Here is a 24,235-nt window from a genome sequence, read left to right as displayed (position 1 = left end):
CCTGGGTTGTGGCTTTGGTCTTGAATTAGCCCACATATTTGGTTATCAAATCATAAGTAAATAAACATTTACAACTTTAATGCAATCAGAGGAGTAGCATATAACATATAATTGTTTACATATGAACATATTCTCAATGGATGAAACAACAGTTGTGCAGTATCTGTTTTTTTTTATTTTTGAACATATTTGCTATGAACTTTATCAGTAAAGACTTAAAAAGTCAAGAGACAGTGAGCAAGCCCAGTAACAACTGCTACAGAGCCTGAAATGGAACTGGTGGAACACTGTAATTGGATACAGTGCAAGGATATGATGTCAAGTATTTACAACTGTTCATATAATGAACAAGTTCAACCTTGATTGAAAATGTGCAACAAGAATAACATATAATGTGGTCAGAAGACAATCATAAGGCTTTCATTGTTTGCAGTCTCAAGTGAAGCACCCAGATCTGCTCAGAACTGGTGGTCAAGGACACCACATAATCAAACCCTGTAGATATCGCTTACCTGCTGGCAGACAGGTTCAGTGAAAACTTCACTCTTCTGTCCCCCCCCCCCATCAGTAAAACAGGACATCCCCAGTATCTGCTCCCCTCCCCTTATCTCTAGGGAGCAAGGTATCACTATCCTCTCAAAGGCAAAAAATACAACCTCCATGGGACCCGATAACATCCCAGGCTGCATTCTACATGAACTTGGGCAAGAACTTGGCAGCACCATTAGGCACACTATTCAACCAAAGCCTGAGTACCGGCTTCGTCCCAGCTGAGTGGAGGACAGCTACTGTCATCCCTTTGCACAATAGTGGAGCGTCCACCAATCCAGGAAGTTATAGACCCATCAGCTTAACTAGCCTGATCTGCAAGGCCATGGAGCGGATTATCATGGACCTCATTAACAAGGATAATGGCAACCTCCAGACACTTGATCCGACACAGTTTGGTTTTGTCAAGGGGAGGTCATGCCTGTTAAATTTTTTCGACTTCTTTGAGATAGTCATCAAGGCTATAGACGAGGGGAAGATGGTGCACACTGCCTACCTTGACCTGGCCAAGACTTTCAATACTATTCCCTACTGAGGTATAATAGATAAACTCTCTCAACTAGGCATCAATCCATATGTTGCCAGATGGGTAGCAAACTGGCTCACTGATAGAACCTACCTAGTCAAAATAGGAGAAGCCACCTCAAGTAGTAGACCGGTGTACCAGAGGGATTGATCTTGGGGCCTTTGCTGTTTGGGATATACTTCTCAGAGGTGCAGGCCAAATCTAGTGGGCTATGGCTGACCACGTTTGCAGATGACTGCAAGCTGGGTGCTGTCATTAATTCCCCTAGTGATGTGGACATCCTCCAAGAGGGTCTCACCCAAACAAATGACTGAAGCCAGAAACATGGCCTCAAACTGAATGCCAAAATATGCATCATCATCCCTTTTGGGGAGAATGATGTCCCCACAAATTATCACATTGATAATAAGGCACTAAGCACGCAATCAGTCGTGAGGGACTTGGGAACCCAGGTTCATGGCAAACTGACTTTTGGCCACCATACTGCCTCCATTGTACGGAAAGCTTTCTACATGGCCCACCTCATTAGTAAGGGTATCTCATCCAGGGACAAGGTGGTCATAACATCCCTGTATTCTTCCCTTATAAGACCGATTGCTGAGTACAGTGCCCCTTTCGGCATGTACCTCAGAAAGCACATGCAGCAGCTGGAGAGACCACAAAGATTCATCACCTGGAAAATCCAGGGCCTCAAACATTTACCCTACACAGATAGGCTAAAAGCCCTGTCCTACTACTCAGTCTCCTACAGACTCCTCAGAGGTGACCTCTGTCTGGCATACAAAGTAATCTCAGACCCCGCCCTGATGGGACTGGCATATCCGTAAGTCAAGCTCCACTCAAGTAACCCGCACGAGCGACCTCAACCTGGTCTTTGACATCAATAAGTCTTGTTGGCGGGACACATTTGTGTCCCAGAGACTTCCCCTTTTGTGGAATAGACTTCCTCTCCACGTAAAGCAAAGTACCTCATTAAACCTTTTTAAGCACAACCTGGATCACTTGTTGGGGAACAGAAAATACACCCCTGGGATTCCACCTATGTCCCTGCTGGGCAGTGGCATAGGGTGCTGTCTTGTTGGAACATGGGCTAAATTCTTGGCTAGGCTTGTAAGTGCCTCAGGGCCAATAGCCTAGTAACTTCCTGTGATCCTATGAGCCTTATTAACCAGTGACTTTAAATCAGTTACATTTATTCTTAAGTGATATATGAGATATCAGTTTATTATTAATGGTTACCAATTTATCAGTTTGTCTAATCATATTCAGAGTATGACTAGCTTGCTCAAATAATTTTTGGAAATGCTGTTTTGGTTAAGTTTAGTTTATAAGCCAGTGTTATTTGTTGCTGTGCCTGAGAATAATAATGTTGTTGTTGTGGTTTGTCTTTCGGCTTTTCCCGGTTAGGGTTCGCCACAACGGAACTCCGATCCGCTAATTATTGGCGGTAGATTTCACGAACGCCAAGGTGCCAGCTCGACGCCCAACCTTCAATGAAGGCACGCCCATTTACACATGTCTTTCGAACGCCACCCAACCGCGGGGAGGACATGCAGACTCCACACAGAAGGCACTCCCCACACTCCAACTGAGAATCGAATGGGAGAACCTCTTTCTGTGAGGCAACAACGCTATCGCTGCACCACCGCGGCATTACAGTCCAAACAGGCTGTTCAGCATACCTGTACTTTTCTGACTGTGTGACATAGGCCGTATCAAATTGTAGAGAATGTAGTTAAACAGCAGGCTTGTGAATTTGTTTTTGTAACTTTCAGGTGCATAGGTGACTGAAAGTGTAGTAAACCAGTTGTATCCAGTTGTTTTTTATGTGTAATGTATTGCAGTCCTTAACCACCATGAGCTCTTATTTTGAACTGCTAAGAGCTGATTTTGTATTTTATGTAATAAGCTACTGCTTCAAGCTCTGTAATTTTAAAATATGTTTACATGGCAGAATATTTTTCCTTTAAGAGAAGAAGAACAGTGCAGAAAATAAACTGACTTGGCCGCTTGTCTTAAAAGTAACACAAAAAGCAGGTTGAGATAGACTTCCTCTTTCCTATAACTGAGTAATAGAAGCCAAAAGAGCACTGAACTTTTTATGCAGTTTACGGTTCGGGAGGCACATGATTTGGGCTGCAGCTACATATGACATCATTGACCATGAATGTAATTACTGCACCATATCAACTCTCTTTTCAATATGTACAGAAATCTTTTCAGGTAATATACACCAAATGAGAACAAAAAGCTGTGCCATTATATTCCTTACAGCTGCAGGAAACTGACAGTAAACCAATCAGAAGCAGTTTCACTAGCAGTCCATATCTCATGTTTTGTATGTTTTATTGTACTGTATGTAGCTCAGCTTCCCATTTTTCTGTTTCCCATTCTCTTTCTCTGTTTTCTTTGCAGATTATTTTACTATTTATTTTGTCCAGAAAACTGCCTAGTCGTAGCAGGTTCACAAGTTATGCATATTGTCTTGTGTACTACAACTAATAATTCTAAGTTGTTCCATCTGTGCTAGTAATACTAGATTATTCCTTCAAACAGGTTTTATGTTGTGATCTGCAGTATTGTAAAATACAGACAATGAATAACAGTATTTTCTTGTCAGGGTATTGAATATTTCAGTGAATAATTAATAAGAAAATCATTTGTCCAGAACTGTGTCTTTGTTGGATAGTTATTCCCCTGAACTGATGTTTGATCATGCCAGCTTTCCAGCCATACAGTCTGGTAAAATAAAGCTGGTTAAGGGTATCTGTGGTCATCTGTATTAGGCTGACAGCTTACTCTATTCAAAAAAGTAGAAGTAATCTGTGTCTGTGACCCTAAAACCTGTGAGTTAGGAGAAGAATCCACTCTTGTTATTGTTTGTTCAGACGTCTCGGTCCTCACCAGGATAATTGCAAACATTGGTGTAGTAGTCTTAAATACCTAATTCTCATACTTTATTTTATACAGATTCATTCTAAAGGCTTGAAGCTAGGCATCTACCAGGATGTTGGAAAGAAAACCTGTGCTGGCTATCCTGGCAGTCGTGGCTTCTATGAGTTGGATGCACAGACCTTTGCTGAGTGGGGTGTAGACCTGCTCAAATTTGATGGCTGCTACTTTGAAAGCTTACAGCAGCTTGAAGAAGGTGATTTTTATTTTTACGTTGCTTCTGTCTCTTTCACAGCCACAGCCTTGAATGATTCTGTTGACAGACACTGCTATTCACTGAGTTTACAAAGCAAAGGGTGAAATAAAGTAGCTTGTCAGGTCTTTCTTCTGTATCATACAAACATGTGCATGCACCTACAGACAATTTGGAGTCCTCTGTTGACCTGCTGCATGTCTTAGGAATGTGGGAGGAAAGTGGACAAAACCCACACAAACACATGGGGGATATGCATACTCCACACATAAGGCACCCCAACTGAGAACCGAACCAGAGAACTTCTTGCTGTATTTGTCTTAGAGCTGTATTTGTATTTCAGGCACGTACTTGTCTTGTTATTAGTCTGTCTGCAGTTTATAATGTCAGATGTGCAGGCAACCGATATATTGTGCAACTAGTTTAGCTTGCTGATTTGTTATTATAGTGTACTAAAATTAAACTTTAAAGCACTTTACTTTTGTTGCCCCCTCTCCAGTTATGTATTCAGCAAATTTTCCACTTGCAGGAGCAGTCTCAGAATAGAAGTTGCTTTACCATTGTATTTGACAGTGCTGCAGTTGTGGGCATTTTCTTTTATATTGTATTGTTAAGTCGGGTCTATATTACGAGATCGAAAACCTGTTTGAGCGAACACCACAACACCGGCACGTATAGCGCAAACTATGGTAACGGCGAACTCAAAACCACGAAATGTCGGAGTGTCATGGTTGGCCCGCCTGCGGTATAGCTCCGTAAGGTAAGTGTGCGATAGTTACGGAGCTTAGGGTTAGGGTGCGGGTTAAGGTAAGTGCATAGATAGGTAATGTATGTAAGGTTTAGTGTAGGGTTAGAAGTAGGGTTTTGTTAAGTGTATGTGTGTGTGTGTGGATTATTTGTTTTGTTTGGGTATATGTCTGTAGGGTATGTGTGCGATAGTTACGGACCTTAGGGTTAGGGTGGCGGGTTAAGGTAAGTGCTTAGATAGTAATGTATGTAAGGTTTAGTGTAGGGTTAGAAGTAGGGTTTGGTTAGTGTATGTATGTGTTTTATTTATTATGTTTGGGTATGTAGCGTGTGGTAGTATTGGCCGACTATGACTATTTGAGATTTGTAATTTCGCGGTTTAGGGGGTTCGGCGTATTTGCAGTTCGGGCTATGTGTGTCGGTGTTGTGTTCGCTCAAACGGGTTTTCGATTACGTAATATAGACCCATTAAGTCAAGTGAGCTTTGACTTCCCAACATTTAAAGCAAATTAAGTGGAGGAAAAATGTATTTTGGTTCCAATGTCAAATATCAGCTGTGATTACATAGGACTGCTTCTAAAAAGGTGCCTTTGCTGGCTGATGTTGGTCCTGCATGCTGCAGAAGTTGAGGAAAACAGCATTTGTTTTTATGTTTAGGGTCCATCGAGAGTTATTTCTTGGAAGCATTTTATTTATGGGACTGCTAAATAAAACATGGAATCACTGTGGCAAATGCATTATCTATGAGAATTCCATCCTGCTGACTTAGTGTTTTGTTTATATAAAATTAGCTGCAAGGGTTTTCTTTATCTTAGCAGTAATGCCTAGTCAGCAACCTTATCCTAATGTAAGCAGAATTAATGTATTCTTTGGAGAAAAAAGACAGCATTTGAAATGCACTGGTTAAAAGTACAATGCGGGTTTGAGGGGCTGTTCACATTATGAACCAAAAACAAAAAGAATGCTGACCAAATGTCTTTCAGTGAAATTGAGTGCTTTTGTCTCACTATTGCATAGATCTTAGAATGTGAACGTATAATACTCAAGGTGGGCAAGCCTGGGATTTTTGAAGAAGAGTCTAGCCAAGGGTCAAGCTTAGGTCTTCGAGCCCAATAACAGCTGAGCTAGAGCAGACTGTCACAGCAGTAGTTACATCTTGAAGGCCAGAGATGATTGTTTAAGTATCAAAAAATATTATAATTACAGCCAAGCAGACATTGACATTACCAGCATTCATTCAAATTAATGAATGTTGATAGTATGCTGAACATACTTCCTAGCAGCTTGCATCCAACCACCTCCTTCACTGTTCCCAAGCTACGGGTCTGCTGCCAATGAAAAATGGGGAAGAAAAAAATTATAATAAGCAATAACATCCAAGTTCAACACTCTGTATGCAAAACAGAAATGTTGCCTTGGCTTGTGAAAAAGAAATTCATTTTTTACCCATTCTGGCCTAATGATGATTTAGGGGTACAGTAGTTCAACCACACTTTGCAGGAAATGGTCAAATAACTGCAAGGTAAAATTTAGATACACTGCCTAAATGGAATAACAAAAGCTTTGTGAAATGCTTTTTTGGCTTTATGTAAGAAACTATATTTTAGTTCCTGTAAGCCAACCCACAGTAGTAAAACATCAGTATTTTTAATAACATATTTGGGTACAAAATACAAACACTGTCTCAGTAGACTGTGCCCCCTTTCGAAGGTACACCACCTTTGACTTTGAAGTTGCTAGAAAGTATAGTAGTAGTGGAAAACATTGGTCATTGATGGATACTCCCCTTCAACAACCCATATCGACCATAACTGTCCTTTGCTCTCATGAATTGTATTCCCCCCAAATATCACCTTTCTGTACACTAATGTCTCACTGAAAAAAAGAATGAAAAATGTAAGAACTACAGTAACATTTTGCTATTTCAGCTTGTGATTTGTAAACAAATACACTGTTGCAAACAAGTCATAACACTTTTATTTGCCAGCAGTAGTTATATGATGTCCTTGTGCTTTCAAGTATGCCCGCATACCCTTTCCCTATAAAGGTAGCCCAGTTCTCTGTCTGATGCTTGATGGTGAAAAGAATGAAAGAAACTACTACAGAAGTATAGTAATTCAAACATGTTGCTCTTGAACAGATGTACGTACCCCCAAACATACAGTAAGCACTTCTAGAAGATTCATAGCATTAATCTCAACTCAGTGACAGTTGAGAGACTGGGTTTTACCTCAGTAAAAAAACACACACACAAAATAATTCTGCCCATGCTATCTTTAATATTGGTAGTGCTTTCCAAGCTCTCCTGATCTCTCTCACCTTTCTGTATCACTGAATAGACTCCTCCCTCTCTGTGGCAACATGTAAGCACTCTGGAATAAAGGAAGTAATGCACCCCTCATTGTAAAAATGAGTTGCAAATCCTTTTATAAAAGAATTGCTGAACAACATCTTGCAGTAGTCCTTTCCCATGAAAAAATGTTTACATTTTCTTCCTTTTCAGCACTATGGCATGTGGTACCAACCTGTCTGATATTCCAGTCAACCTCAATACTTAAATGTGCAGACCTGACCTGAAAGGAACAACTCACAGCCCGCAGGTCTTGTTTGAATCAACAGTCAGAAAAAAAAACTTGTGATTGTGGCTCGGCTCTTTGGCTCTTTAACCTGCTGGATCCTGAGCCAGAGCCAGTCTTATACTCTCTGGCTTGCCCACCTCTACATAATACTGTACAATCTCTTAAATATCCATACAGAGCAGGTGATCTAGGTCATGTGACAAAGAAAATCACATGACTTTAAAGGTACATCTCAAGTAAAATGTACATAAATGCATAAAATAGGTATAAGTCGACCAATACTTTTATAGTTTGGCAGCTCTCATTTTTAAACACACTTAATGTATATGTCATTGTTTAAACCCAAGTATGTCCTGAAATGTAATCTCAGTTGCCACAACAACTCCTTGTATTCGATCATGTTTTCTCAGTTCCCACCTAATCCTGGATAAGAAACTTATTCCAATACAAAAGATATGAATTATCTGAAACTGGTACATTGTTGTGCATGTTTACTAATGGCATTAGTAGAATATTTGGTTTTAACACTATAATTGTACTTGTATATTTTTGTCTGAAGGAGTATACTGTCTTCTCCACATAAAAGCTATCACAGGAAGTACAATAGGTGATATAAACCACCCCTTTATTCCAAAGTTTTTATACTCTGGTGCAGATATAGTGCAATGAAAAAGTATTTGCTCCTTTCCGATTTCTTATTTTTTTGCATGTTTATCACACTTAAATGTTTCAGCTCATCAAACAAATTTAAATATTAGACACATATTAGACAAAGCTAACCCAAGTAAACACAAATGCAGTTTTTAAGTGATTATTTTTATTTATTAAGGAAAAAGCTATCCTAACCTACATAGCCCTTTGTGAAAAAGTAATTGCCCCCCTTGTTAAATCATGACGTAACTGTGGTTAATCAAATTTTTGGGAAGTCTGAGTTCAATTTCAATAACCACACCCAGGCCTGATTACTGCCATACCCGTTGAATCAAGAGATCACTTAAATAGAACTTGTCAGACAAAGTGAAGTAGGCCAAAAGATCCCAAAAAGGAAAACATCCTGCTGCAATCTAAAGAAATTTGTGCCGGGATCTAAAGAAATTCTGGAACAGATGAAAAACAAAGTAATTGACATCTATCAGTCTGGAAAAGGTTACAAAGCAATTTCTAAAGCTTTGGGACTCCAGCGAACCAAGGTGAGAGCCATTATCCACAAATGGAGAAAACATGGAACAGTGGTGAACCTTCCCAGGAGTGGCTGGCCTACAAAAATTACCCCAAGAGCACAGCGACAACTCATCCAAGAGGTCACAAAAAACCCACAACAACATCTAAAGAACTGCAGGCCTCACTTGCCTCAGTTAAGGTCAGTGTTCATGACTCAACCACAAGAAAGAGACTGGACAAAAATGGCATGCATGGCAAGAGTTCCAAGGCAAAAACCACTGCTGACCAAAAAGAACATAAAGGCTCGTCTCACTTTTGCCAAAAAACATCTTGATGATCCCCAAAACTTTTGGGAAAATATCCTGCACTGATGAAACAAAAGTTGAACTTTTTGGGATGTGTGCATCCCGTTACATCTGGCGTAAAAGTAACACAGCATTTCAGAAAAAGAACATCGTGTCAACAGTCAAACATGGTGGTGGTGGTAGTGTGATGGTCTGGGGCTGCTTTGCTACTTCTGGACCTGGACGACTTCCTGTGATTGATGGAACCATGAATTCTGCTCTCTACCAAAAAATCCCGAAGGAGAATGTCCGGCCATCAGTTTGTGACCTCAAGCTTAAGCACACTTGGGTTCTGCAGCAGGACAATGATCCACAACACACTAGCAATTCCACCTCTGAATGGCTTAGAAAAAACAAAATGAAGGTTTTGGAGTGGCCTAGTCAAAGTCCGGACTTGAATCCAATTGAGATGCTGTGGCATGACCTTAAAAAGGTGGTTCATGCTCAAAAACCCTCAAATATGGCTGAATTAAAACAATTCTACATAGAAGAGTGGGCCACAATTCCTCAACAACGATGTGAAAGACTCATTGCCAGTCATTGCAAATGCTTGATTGCAGTTGCTGCTGCTAAGGGTGGCACAACCAGATATTAGGTTTAGGGGCAATTACTTTTTCACATAGGACCATGTAGGTTTGGATATTTTTTTTTCCTTAATAAATAAAATCATCACTTAAAACCTGCATTGTGTGTATATTTGGGTTATCTTTGTCTAATATTTACATTTGTTTGATGATATGAAACATTTAAGTGTGACAAACATGCAAAAAAATAAGAAATCAGGAAGGGGGCAAATACTTTTTCACTGCACTGTATTAGCTGTGTCATTAATAAATGTACAGTGGCAGTATCAGCCACATTTAATCATTTTCCTGATACTACCAAATTAAGATGCAGATTGAATTACTTTCAAGCAGTTCTTTAAGATTACTATTCCTTTTATACACAAATAAAGGCTCATCACCCAAAAAGTGTTTGAGAGGAACCATTCTTGATGGTTGTCCCAGTTTTGACATATTATGTTTTTTCAAATGCCTGTCATTCTTGTCAAAAACAAAATCATAGCATGTTTTAAAATTGATATTGTTATGCTAGGCATTTGTTTTCTGACTGAATCTGGTTGCTTCAAAAAAAGGTGGAAAATCAATGGCCCTCCTACTAGGTATTTCACTTACTAAACTGTGGATTAGTTCCTTGGTGTATCCTCTTTACAAAAACATTGAAGACAGAACATCCACTTCTTTTATGAACTTCTTATCATCAGAAATTAGTCTAGAAAGCCTAATAAATTAACATTTGCCCAGCCCTTTCTTCTGCCGTATAGGCCGTTGGCTGCCGAAATGTAAAACAACTTTAAAATAGGCAAGCTTCCAAGATTCCTCATTCCTGTGCTTGCTATTTTTGAGAAGGTATGTTAAAAAGGCAAACTAATCACACAACATGTCTGTTGCCTCTACATCTGGCAGTGGTTTTCCACCTATTTTGAAGTATCAATCAGAAAAACAAATGGAAAATGACTAGGTGTGGCTGTTTCAGCCAATGTAGATTTATCAGTGGCAGAACTACTATATTTGTACCAGAATATAAAAAGACTAATGGTGGTGTGAGTCATTAACTGTGGAACAAAAGGGATGGTTTATATCACATCTTGTATTTCCTTTGATAGTTTTTATGTGAGGAAGACAGAATAGCCACTCAGGCAAAGAATCAGTGAGCCCAGTTGTAGTATTAAAACCAAAGGTTCTACTAACATCCTTAATAAACATGTGCAACGATGTACCAGTTTCAGAAGTTCATATTTTTTGTAGTGGAATAAGTTTTTATCCAGCAAGAGGTGGAAACTAGGAAAACATGACTGAATAAAGGTATTCATTGTTACAACTGAGATTAAATTCTGGGTTATACCCATGTTTATGTTACAACTGAGATTATATTCTGGGCTATACCCGTGTTTTAACTATGACATATCTATTAATTGTGTTTTAAAATGAGGGCTGTCAAAATTATTTTTCTGTTGGTGCCTATTTTATGTGCTTACATATATTTATATTTATTACCTTTTAAATGTTTAGTTACACGATTTCTTTGTCACTTAACCTAGATCCGCCAGATTTATATGGCTACTTAAGGGATTATATAGTATTGTGTATATTTGTCTTCTAAAGAAGTAGCTAATAAAAGTGAGATGAAAGCACCCAATATCACGGAAAGACATTTGATCAGCATTTTTTTGGGTTTTGATTTATTGTTTTTAAAATTGTTTTGACCATTTATCTGACCTTGGGTTTTGTTTTTAAGTTGTTTGAAGTTTTCCTTGTGCTAGAATGTCTTCTAAAGAGTCTGGAAATTCTGGTGTGCATTCCTCCATCCTGGACAGCTTAATGAAAATTTTACTGGAATTATCACAATACACAGTATAGGACAACCCACCGATTGCTGTATCAAGAGGTGATAACAATAGAAGCCCCACTTTTGATGTAACTCGCTGTATTTCCACACTAAATGTCAATACTACTGAGCAATAAACCAGTGTTGTAACAGAGGCCATTCAAGCCAGGAATGGTAATGGTGAGAACTTTTCCTTAGAGGTTTGCTGCAATTCTAATATTACTTTTCACTTTGAAAATAGTATTTCTCATATTTAAGAACAACAAACTTAAACAGTAATGAACAATTAATAAATAGAAAGGAGAAAAAACTGATTCATGATTAAAACAAATATAACAATAGAAAGGCCTATCTGGCCCATGTAAAGTCATCTAAAATCAATGTTCAGGTTACTGAAAATTAGGCATCAACCAATTCACCAAACCAATACATTCAGATATCACTGTTGAAACAAACACGGGTCTACATTTCTACATCAAAGTTTTATTTCCGCAAATACCTAAACATCAACCCCTTTACATCAAACATCCATTCATCAAATGTTCAGATCTGTGAACGGTTTTCATAGGGAAGGAAATTACTTGTCCACCACAGGGATTGTCACACACACTACATTATTTCAAACCCACCAAGGCGGGGAGTTATGCCTCCTACACACACCCCCTACTTATATACTTATATATACCAACTCAGAGATTATACTACAGTGGGGAAAAGGGCAAATTTCTATTGATGGCTAACTAACTCTATTCCCTATGAAAACCGTTCGCTGATGTGAACATTCGATGAATAAATGTTCAGTGTAAAGGGGTTGATGATTAGGTATTCGTGGAAATAAAACTTTGATGAAGTAATGTAGACTCAACAAATACAGATAATTTTTTGGATTTCCCACCATTGAGACATTCCAAAAGACTGGTGGGTGTACACAACTTCCATCAGCATGCAAACCTGAGGGAAACTGGACACTTCCGGGGCAGAGGCCATGGGAGCTCACAGAGCGGATAAGCAACTGTTTGGTTAACCCCGAAATTCATGAAAGAAACAATTTAAAAGTTTACAACTATAGTTCTCTAACTGTTCAGCTTTTGTGCATTTATTTTTGAAGGGGCTGGCATTTGTTCCAGTGATGCAAACTAGAATGACAGCGCTACTGATAGAGCTTAAATGCTTTGTAATTTAAAGTTAACATTTTTGATGCACTGGACATTAAGTAATGATTTTTTTTTTTCAAATTCTGTGATCAAATGTCAAAGTGCTTTAAAACCTGCCCCTCATACCTGTGCTTCCTATACTTGAGAGTAGCAAGCACTTTGATTTTAACAGAAAATATAATGAACAGCAGTTGCTAGACTAGCTGTGTTCTAATAGGTCCATTCAGATAATGAAACCAGACAAGGGGGTAGTTAGTTGCAGTTGACCACAGTACTTATATATTCAAGGCATCTGGTGTTTTATTTAATGATGCATCATACTGTCCCACTTCTAAGAATGCTATTAATATTGCCTATAGAAGGATTAACATACGGCTTGAAAATTTCCCCTCTGGGGGTTTTATAGACAACATTTTTTATGCTTAAATTTCTCATAATCCAGTCAGTGTTTGGTATTCTGAAAATTCACAAAGCTTTGTCTGATCCACCATATAGGCTAATCGTCTCTTAATGTGGTTCTAAAACTGAATGATTGGCCACATGGATTTATGTCAAATTAAAAACATTTTTTTTCATAATGCCAATCACTTTTTAAGAGACTGATAACATTTTTTAAAACATTTGATAAGTATATAAATTAATGAATATACCCTAATGGTGAAAGCTGATGTGAAAGATTTTTTTTTCCTGTATATCCATAATATTGGTCTGTCTTGGTTTCAGGAAGGTATTATAATGAATGCATCTTGTGACGGTGCAGAAGTTTGCTTCATGATGTGATGGAAATTGTTTTAAATAACAATTTTATGTTTTTAAAGGAAGAATGTTTCCAACAGAAAAGAAGTGTATCTATGGGAGCAATGTGTGCACCAGTCTATGCAAATGTAGTTATGTGGGGCTGGGAGATATGTTTTATTTTTGACTATCCGCTGAAGTCCAAAAATTATTTTACTTATGATATTTGGATGATATTTTTTCCTGTGGGTATGGTGATGAGTATAAATTATTTTTTTTTATTACTTGTGTGAATGCTACAACTGACTTTTTAAAACTTACTTTTCAATATGACAAATGACTAATGAATTTTTTTAGATGTCATTATATCTAAACACTTAACTATAGATAATTTGAGAGTAATGTGTATATAGGAAGCATACTTATTGCAACAGTTTTTTATATTTTAGCAGCCAGTACCCAGGGGTGGTCAGAGGTGAATATATTATGCTTTCTAGACTAATTTCTGATGATAAGTTCATGAAAGAAGTGAATGTTCTGTCTTCAGTGTCTTTGGAGGTAGGATACCTCAAGGAACTAATCCACAATTTGGTAGTTGAAATATCTAGTAGAAGAGGCAGTGATTTTCCACCTATTTTGAAGCAACTGGATTTGTTCAGAAAAACTAAAATTGTTATGGTTTTACGTTTTGATAAGAATGACAGGCATCTGGGAAACATAATACGTCATAATTGAGATTTAACCATTAAGAATTGTCCCCCCACACAAGGTTGGGTGATGAGCCTTTGTTGTGTATCAAAGTAACAGTAATATTTAAAGAGAACCTTGAAAGTAATTATGATAAGTTTGCTTCTTAATATCAAGAAAATGACTAAGTGTGGCTGTTTCAGCCAATGTAGCTTTATCAATGACGCAACTAATATATCTGTACTAGGATATAAAAGGGCTATTGGTTGTGTGGGTCATTATAACTGAGCAGTAAAAGGAGTGGTTTATATTGCCTCATATTTCTGTGATAGTTTTTTTATGTGGGGAAGGCATAACACCCACTCAAACAAAGAATCTGAGTGCAATTATAGTATTAAAACCAACGATTCTACTAATGCCCTTAGCAAACTTGCACATCATGTAACAGTTTCAAAAAGTTCATATCTTTTGTACTGAGACATATTTCTTATCCAGGACTAGGTGGAAGCTAGGAAAACATGACTGATTACAGGGAGTTGTGGCAACTGAGATTAAATTCCGGAGTATGCCCAGGTTTAAATGATGTATCTATTAATTGTGTTTTAAAGAAGAGAGCTGCCAAACTATCAAACTTTTTCATTTGGTGCGTCTTTTATGTGTTGATGTATATTTATTTGGTATGTACCTTTAAACGTTTAGTAACATGGTTTCTTTGTCATGTGACCTAGATCATCTGATTTATATGGCTTTATAAGGGATTGTATAGTACAGTGTAGTTGCATTCTGAAGAAGCCTGTAATAAAAGTCAGATGAAAGTGCTGTTTCACTGGAAAACATTTGGTCAGCGTTCTTTTTAATTTTGGTTCATTGTTTTTTGGTTGTTTTGACCATTTATCTGACCTTAGGTTTTGTTTTTGAGCTGTTTACATTATACTCTGATCCAGCAAGAAACTAAGATGTTTGAAGCAAAACATCAGGTTCTGTTTACATACTAAGAAAGTTGCCACCACCATCCTGATGTAGTTTGAGATTCTTACTTTGCCTCTGTAATTTCTTTACAAACCATATTAGCAGTGGCCAGAGACACCATTCTTCTAGTACTCCTTTATGCACAGACTCTCCTACCCTTCACATGTTCTGCTTGGGGAAGCTTGAAACTGGCAGTGCTTATATTCCTAGACATGTGGTGGGACTTCATTAAGGAGCCACTGTTTCCAAGATTTCTTACTGTTTTTTTTTTTAAAGACAGTCAGCTATGGTTGTGCACTTTAATCAGAATTACTCAGTTGTGTCTTCTTTCAGAATTGTAATTAGAACTTTCTCACGGTCTGACTTAGTGTCTTCTGAAACTGGAGTAACCATATACTATCATTCCTGTTGCGCAGAGGGAGAGTACCTGCCTGTGACAACAAAGTTGTGTCTGATTAGCAGCTTGTGTGTTGAAGAGCTAGCTGTGATGGGTGGGTGGAATGGGATTTGATCAGCTATTTCTCAGCTGTTCTGTCATGGGGTTAAGTGAGTTTCTACAATACCTGCTTGCCATATGATGGTGTATGTGTGTGTTACATTTTGGAGGAAGCCCTGCATGCATACACTTCCTACATTAATGTGAGTGTATGTCACACACCAGAGGAGGGTTGAGGAATGAATGCAATTGAAGAGCAATGAAGAAACACTTCTAAACCTGCAGTGAGATGCCCTTGGAGTTCCACCATCCAGCCTTTGTCCTTGAAACATGAACTGAGGCAGCAGGTATTGGATAGACCTCAAGGCCTTCAGGACAGGAGCAGACCGATCCCAAAAGAATAAAAAATTATATCATAATAGGTTTTGTCAACACTATGTTGCCAACAATGTGTGTCCTATCTCTGTAATTCAACAGTGCAATGCTAAATGTTGTTTTCCATATTTGTTTTAAAATGCTGTATCTTGCTTTTTTTCATCATGGTACCATGCAAAGCAAAATGTCACAGATGCATTCTTATATATATGATGTTCTTCATGTTTCACTGTTGCAGTCATCACATTTGGGTTATCTGCTTGCAGTAGCCCTCAGTCAGCCTGATTAACAAAGTCTTGGGTCCTGCATCGGTTGCTGTCCCTTTTTCCATGACGTCAGGTCATCAGAGGTATAAAACATGCAGCCGATGACATTACATCAGTCTTTCTTGCTGTGCGATGCCTGAAGCAGAAGCAGTTCGCAAGTGCCGGTTGGCCAACTCCTGAAATTTTCATTTTCGAGTTTCAGAACCAAAGTCTTCAACTAAAGCTAAGTACCCAGTTGGGGAAACTTTTCCTTGCTCCTTACCGATGTCAGTAAAAGTTAATAATTGCATTTCTTGTGGAAAGCAAATACCTCACAAAGATTTTCATTTGTACTGTATTCCTTGCCTAGGCCCTGACCACGACATGCCTTGCTGTCGGTTTTGTGCTTTATTTAATCAATGCACTATCCGTCGTCAGCATATTTTCACCTCTAAATATTTCGGTTCTCTTATCCAGAAATGTCGTTGGTAAGCTATCCAACTACCGGAATTCTGAAAAAATGCAAAGACAGGGCAGCCTAGGTCCAAAGTTGCCGACGATGCTTCTCCTAAGCCAGTCACCAGTTCGCCGGTACTCAGTGAGGTGCTTTTGCAGCCCCTGATACCCACTACTTCTGATTCTCAGGCCTCTACTGAGACCCATTCGGAGTTCGGTATGCTGCGAGATGCTTCAACTGTGGAACCTGTGGATGTCTCTACCTTGGATGGGTCCGGAGCAGCTGTGCAGGCACTGGCTTCTGAGAGTGTATTCAGGCCTATGGACTTGCATATTAAACTGACCCCTCCTTCTTCTTTAAGGCCTAAACTTCGAACCATGCCTAGAAAATTGATGCCCAGACCCCATGCTCTGGCCTCTATGCCTAAAAACAAATGATAAGAATGGCTGAGGATCTTATTACTGTAATCAGGGGCAGCCAAACACCCTCTTCTAAGAGACCTAGGACTGAAATTGTTTATGAATCTTCTGACTAGGATTCTGATTTTTCTGATTCTTCTGATGATCTGGATTTACCCCTATCTACTTATGAGGCTTCTGATACAGAGGATTCTATTCCCTCTGCTTTCCCTCCAGAGGATTTTTCTTTTAGTGAAACCTTGCACACTCTTAATGGAGCATTTCCACTGGGAAAGCCAGGATTTTTCTGATTCGAAAAAGAGGCTTAGGGATTTCTTACTCTTGCCTCAGCATAGGCCTTTAGCTATACCTCCTGTACTAGACATTGTTGATGATGCCTTTTTGGAATCTAGTTTGGCCCCTGATTCTTTGCCTCCTGCTCCCAGAAAACCTGACAGATATTACAGTGTTCCTGATTCTCACAAGTTCCTTTTTAAAACTTCTATTGCGGATCCAGAGACTATTTCACTGGGATCCAAGGGCATTAAGGCCTCTACTGCCAAAAACCCTATCCCTTCTGATAGAGACTCCAGGGCGCTGGATAGATGGGGTAAGAAGGTTTACACTTCTGCAACCTTGGCCATTAGGGCCCTAAACTGTCAGTTTCATATGTTAAAGTATCAATAACATATTATTGGATTGCTTAAACAAAAAATTATGTTGATTTCTGACTATGCTGAAAATAAGGAATTACAGGATTTAATGCATTCTCCTGAACAGGTTGGAAAACATACTTTGCAATGTGGGTTTGATTCTTTAGAGGCCTCTTGCAGGGCTGCTGTCACTGGGTCTATACTCAGAAGGCATGCTTTGCTTAAGGAGCAATCTTTGCCTGATCGTTGTTAAAGCTAAACTGTTGGATGCTCCCTTAAATCAGGAACACGTGTTTGGCAACAAAGCTGAGGAAGTTCTTAAAAAGATGGAAGATTAAGCTAAATCTATGCAAACTATTAACGATTACTTACAAGTTCAACCTCCAAAATTTAGTAGGCATTGGCCCTCTAAGAATTGGTCCTTTCTGGCTCCTTCCAGGCCTTCTCAAACCAAACCCAGACACAGCAGAAACCCCAGGTTTCAGTCCCAGGGTATGCAAAAGACTAAGCAGTGGGGGGCTTCCGCTTCCAAATCTGGGAGTAATAAGACTCCCCCCTATGGAAAACTGTCTCAATGACTTGTTTTTAAAACTTCCAAGCACTTCTCTACTGAATGCTCCTTTAGGGGGAATGATTGGTCTGCAGGTCAAAAACTGTGAACTCATTACCCAGGACAAATGTCTTATAAATACAGTGTCCCAAGGATACAGATTTCACTTCCACACATTATCAACACCAAAAGGTTGGCTAGACCTACCCCCAAATCAGTGGGCAGAGGCTCAAAAGCAAATACTCTCTCTTTTTAACTTAAAGACTATTCAAACTGTGCCAGAAGAGGAAAAAGGACAAGGTTTCTACTCAAGACTTTTCCTGGTACCCAGAAAAGACAATTCATGGCGTCCTATTCTGGACCTGTCTACTCTAAACACCTTTTTGGTGATTCCAAAATTCAAGATGCTGACTCTTCACCAGTTGCTTCCTATGCTAGGAAAAGATGCCTGGATGGTAACATTCAATTTAAAGGAAGCTTACCTGCACATTCCAATCAGGGAATCTTGCAGAAGATACCTACACTTCAAAGCAGGCTACAATCACTACCAGTTCTCTGCACTGCCCTTTGGCTTATCTACTGCACCCAGGGTATTCACAAACTGCCTAGCCCCAGTCATTGCATTTTGCAGACAAAGAAATAGTCAAATATGCCCATACCTGGACGATTGTTTAATTCAGGCAGAAAGCCAGGACATACTTTTGAATCATCTGGCCTTTGTACAAAGGGTGCCACCTTGTTTGGGGCACACCATAAATGAAAAGAAATCACACCTGGTAACCTGTCAACAAATCATATTCCTGGGAGCAAGCTTGAATACAACTTCCCAGGTGGCTTTCCTCACGCCAGAGAAACAAATTCATTTGACAACCTACTTCAAACAAGTGGCCACAAAAACCCTACTATCTGCAAGGCAAATACTACAAGCCTTGGGGTTCATGGCCTCCTGCATTCTTATAATTCCATATGCAAGACTGCATATGAGGAAACTACAATGGTATCTAAAAAGCCTATGGTGTCAACATTCTCAGTATCTAAAAGCAATGATTCCTATCATACCTTGCCCACGCCTAGAGTTTATTTGGTGGGCAGAGGCCTGCCACCAAAACAAGGGACTACCATTCACACCACCCCCTGCCACCCAATCCCTAACAACAGACGCATCGGATTATGCATGGGGGCTCACCTGGCAGGGAAGTGCATTCAGGGCAAATGGAACCCAAGTCAAATGCACTTGCATATCAATCAAAAAGAAATGTTAGCTGTACAGAATGCTCTGACAGCCTTCAAAGACCACATTCTTCCAGGACAATTAATGGTAAAGATGGACAACACCACTGTTATGTGGTACATAAACAAGCAGGAGGGGACGCATTCTTACCCCCCTATACAGACTAGCCATGGCATTGTGGAACACAGCCCTGAGCTACCAAGTGCATCTACAAGCTCAATTCCTGCCAGGAAAACTAAATACACTGGCAGGCGAACTAAGCAGAAACCTCATGGACCCACACGAGTGGAAGCTGGAACCAAGGATTTTCAACATGTTGACAAGCAAATGGGGAAGCCAATATATAGACTAGTTTGCCTCCCCCCAGAACTATCAATTGGACAAATTTTGCACAAGGACTCCCCACAAACAAGCTTGGAAAGTGGATGCTCTGTCCTTCAGCTGGAAAAACTTATCAGTTTATGCCTTTCCTCTTCTGCCTCTGCTCTCCAAAGTACTACTAAAGATCAAACAAGACAAACCAAGGACGGTTTTGATTGCACCAGACTGGCCACGCTGACACTGGTACCCCCTCTTGCGCAGTGTGTCACTGTTGGCCCCATGGCACCTGCCTCAGACTCCTACCCTATTGTCTCAGCAGGAGAACCAGATTCTGCACCCTCAGCTTCATACACTGAACCTAGCAGCCTGGCTAATTACTTAATCTCTCCTTTACCATCCCTCAGTAAACCAGTGATGGATATTTTAGAGGCAAGGAGGCCTAGTACTAGAAAATCTTATGCTGAAAAATGGAAAATATTCTGTGCCTGGAACCAATCTCAAGGGATGAGCACAGCAATGCCCAATTTACCTCAGATTTTACAATACTTGACTGAGATGCTTCACAAGGGCCTGTCTTTCTCCTCCATCAAAATTCATGCCTCAGCCATTTCGGCTCATTATAACGCAGAACCCCCCCCCCACACACACCCTTCTCTCATGCACTGCTTAAGCAGTTCCTCAGAGGGGCCAAAAATCTATGACCACCCAGGAGAGCCCCAACTCCAGCCTGGGACCTTAACTTTGTATTGGAAAAGCTCATCCTTCCTCCTTTCGAGCCAACTGCCACTATGGATTTAAAATTCTTCTCTTGGAAAACAGCTTTCCTTTTAGCAATCACTTCAGCAAGAAGGGTATCTGAATTACGGGCCCTCATGGCAGTGGAGTCTTTCATCATCTTTCATGCGGACAGGGTGTCCCTCAGGACCAATCTTTCCTTCATGCCCAAGGTGGTATCCAGTGTGGCCCTTAATCAGTCCATTCATTTGCCAACCTTTTTTCTTAACCCACAGAAAAAGGGGAACGGATACTGCACTCCTTAGACATGCACAGACAACTTAGATTCTACTTGGACAGGACTAAACCTCAAAGGAAATCTGACCAACTGCTGGTGGCATTTGCTGCAGGGGCAGAGGGGAAGGCTATTTCAAAGCAAACCGTTTTCAAATGGATAGGCCATTGCATTAATTTCTGCTACAAGCACCATGGAAATCCTATCCCACGGGGGATCACGCCCCGCTCAACCAGGGCTGCGTCTACTTCTACAGCCTTTCTCAGAGGCGTCTCTACCAGGGTTATCCTAGAAGCTGCTACCTGGAGTTCAGTACATACTTTCACCAAGCATTACCATCTGCCAATTTTCTCTAAATCCAGAGCTGGCTTTGCCACTGCGGTCTTGCAGGGCCTTATAGCTGGTCCTAATGCTATGTAAATTCCTCCTCCCAACCTTAGCTTTGGGAATCTACCCAAATGTGATGACTGCAACAGTGAAACACGAAGAACATAGTACAGTTGTGTACACTTACCATAAATGTAGATGTTCGAGTGTATTCACTGTTGCAGTCCTGGTTACCCTCCCTCCAGCCCCCTTTCTTCTTTTGGCTATACCTCTACTCTCCTTTACTGTTGTCAAAAGCTTTTTGGTGTATTTGCTTTTTTGTTGGAGGTATAACCTTGTATATTTATAGATTTAATTGCTTCCCATTAGGGGGGCACCTGACATCTGGGGCAAGAAAAACTGATGTAATGGCATCGGCTGCATGTTTTATACCCCTTTTGACCTGACGTCATGGAAGAAGGGACAGCAACTGATGCAGTACCCAAGACTTTGTTAATCTGGCCAACTGAGGGCTGCTGCAAGCAGATAACCCAAATGTGATGACTGCAACAGTGAATACAGTTGAACATTTACATTTATGGTAAATGTACACAACTGTACTTTTCCACATATAGTGATGTTCTTCATGTTTCACTGTTGCAGTCATCACACCTGGGTTTATCTGCCTGCAGGTAGCCCTCAGCTGGACCGAATACCAGAGACTTAGTATTTCTGCGTCAGTTGCTGTCGCTTCAGGATTGTGATGTCAGGTCGTCAGGGGTATAAAAACAGGCAGCTGACACCATTACACCAGTTTTTCTTGCTGAGGAGCCAGAAGCAGAAGCAGTTCGCATGAGTGCCGGTCAGCCGCTACCTGAGCTTTCGTTTCCGAATTGAATCATCCTGAAGTCTTCTAAAGCTTGGGGATCCTTTTTTTTTGCTCTAACCAATGTCAGAAAAAGTTAATAATTCTCTCACCTGTGGAAAGCAGATACCACACCGAGATTTCCATTCTTACTGCGTTACCTGTTTAGGCCCAAACCACGACGTACCTCGCTGTTAGTTTTGTGCTTTGTTCAATGCCCGAACTATTCATCATTGGGCCTTTATTGTAGCTAAATACTTCGTTCTTGATCTCCGTATTCTGAAATGGCTTCGGTAAGCCATCCGTCTACCGATTTTCCAAAAAAGCGTAAAGATAAAGACAGAGACAGACTGCACAGATCCAAAACTACCAACGACACTTCCGTTAAGCTAGTCGCCAGTTCGCCAGTACTCGGGCATTTTCGCAGCCTCTGATTCCCACTTCATTGGATTTGCAGGATGCTACCGAGACCCGTTCGGAGTCTGGTATGCCGCGAGACTCTTTTTTTTTAATACGGAACCTGCGGATGTCTCTACCTTGGATGGGTCCAGAGCCACTATGCAGGCACTGGCTTCCGAGGAAGTTCTTTGCATTACCGATATTTGACACAAACCGACTTCTTTCGAATCTTCAGTCCTTTCTAAAACTACAGAGTTTTTAAGGCCAAGAATACAAGCTACGCCTAAAAAAATGACTTCCTTGCCACAATCTCAAATGCTTAAAATGGCAGAAGACTTGATTATGCTGATTAGGGGAAGCCAGCCTTCCCCTGCTAAGAGAAAAAGAGACCTGTCCCCAGCAGCTTTAACTGACCAAGAGTCCAATGACTCTGAGGTTTCTGAATATGAAGACATGCCTTTATCTGCCTTTGAGGATTCAGATGCAGAGGAATCCATTCCTTCGGCTTCCCCTCCCAGAGGATTTTTCTTTTGGTGAAACCCTGCATACTTTGAGAGAGCATTTCCACTGGGAATGCCAGGATTATCCTCAGTCCAAAAAGAGACTCGGGGAATTTTTAGATTTACCACAGCACAGACCCCTTAGCTATCCCTCCTGTCCTGGATGTTGTGGATGTTGTCTTTATGGAATCCAGTCTAACTCCTGATACTTTACCCCCTGCTCCTAGGAAACCAGACAGGTACTATAGAGTCCCTGATTCTCACAAATTTATTTTCAAAAATTCTACTGCTGACCAAGAGGTCATCTCCCAAGGGCCTAAAGGATTAAAAGCAACTACAGCTAGGAATCCCACCCCTTCAGATAGGGATTCCTGAGCTTTAGACAGATGGGGTAAAAAAGTATACACCTCTGCAATTCTCGCCATTAGAGCATTGAATTGCCAGTTCCACATGCTGAAATACCAGCAACATACTATGGAACTTATTAAGCAAAAATTATCTACCTTTCCTGACTGTGCAGAAAATAAAGAATTACAGGAGCTTATGCATTCTGCAAGCCAAGTCAGCAAGCATACCCTGCAATGTGGGTTTGACACCCTAGAAGCATCTTGCAGGGCAACAGTCACAGGTTCTGTACTTGGAAGGCATGCTTGGCTTAAGGAGCAGACCTTGCCAGACCATGTCAAATCAAAATTACTGGACACTCCTTTGAACAAGGACAATCTGTTTGGCACCAAAGCAGAAGAGGTTTTAAAAAAGATGGAAGAAAAGGCCAAGTCTGTGCAGACAGTCAAAGATTTTCTGCAAGTGTAGCCTCCAAGATTTAGTAGGCATTGCCCTTCGAAACATTGGTCCTTTCCAGCCCCCTCAAGGCCATCTCAAACTGGACCCAGGGGAAAGGGACCCCCCCCCCAGATTACAGTCTCAGGGTATGCAGAGATCTAAACAATGGAGTACCTTTATTCTAAAACAGGGAGTGCTAAGCCACCCCCATATGGAAAGAATATACAATGACTTCTCAACTCCACCCCTCACCTCTGCCCAATTGCTCTTGCCTCTAGGAGGAAAACTTGCCCACCATGCAAAAAACTGGACCTCCATCACCAACGACCGATGGGTCCTCAACATAGTATTCCAGGGTTACAGATTTTATTTCCACACACTGCCAACCCCAAAAGGGTTCTCAGACCTTCCTCCAAATCAGTGGGTAGAGGCACAAAACCAAGTTCAATCCCTGCTTTCCATAAGGGCAATTCATCCTGTTCCTGCAGAACAGATAGGCCAAGGTTTTATTCCAGACTTTTCCTGGTACCCAGTAAAGAGGACACCTGGCGCCCAGTCTTAGATCTATCCATTCTAAACAGCTTCCTGGTGGTACCAAAATTCAAAATGCTCACCCTGCAGCAGCTTCTCCCTATGCTGACCCAAAGCTGCCTGGTTAGCCACCCTAGACCTAAAGAAAGCCTATCTGCACATCCCCATCAGGGACTCATGCAGGAAATGTCT

At 40.5% G+C, this 24,235-nt stretch overlaps 1 protein-coding gene across 1 annotated transcript in view; it reads left to right on the top strand.

Annotated features, from left to right (window-relative positions):
* GLA (galactosidase alpha) overlaps window positions 1–24,235 on the top strand; it is a 552,477-nt gene that overhangs the window by 166,837 nt on the left and 361,405 nt on the right. Inside the window, exon 3 of the mRNA XM_044057125.1 lies at window positions 4,046–4,223. Within this exon, the coding sequence (XP_043913060.1) occupies window positions 4,046–4,223 (178 nt within the window). The remainder of the gene's footprint in view (window positions 1–4,045; window positions 4,224–24,235) is intronic.

This window comes from Protopterus annectens, chromosome 15.part0 (genome assembly GCF_019279795.1).
Source record: "Protopterus annectens isolate FY-2018-M chromosome 15.part0, PAN1.0, whole genome shotgun sequence".
NCBI classification, from domain to species: domain Eukaryota; kingdom Metazoa; phylum Chordata; order Ceratodontiformes; family Protopteridae; genus Protopterus; species Protopterus annectens.
Note: the sequence above shows the minus strand (reverse complement) of the source record. Positions and strands in the feature narration are given on the sequence as shown.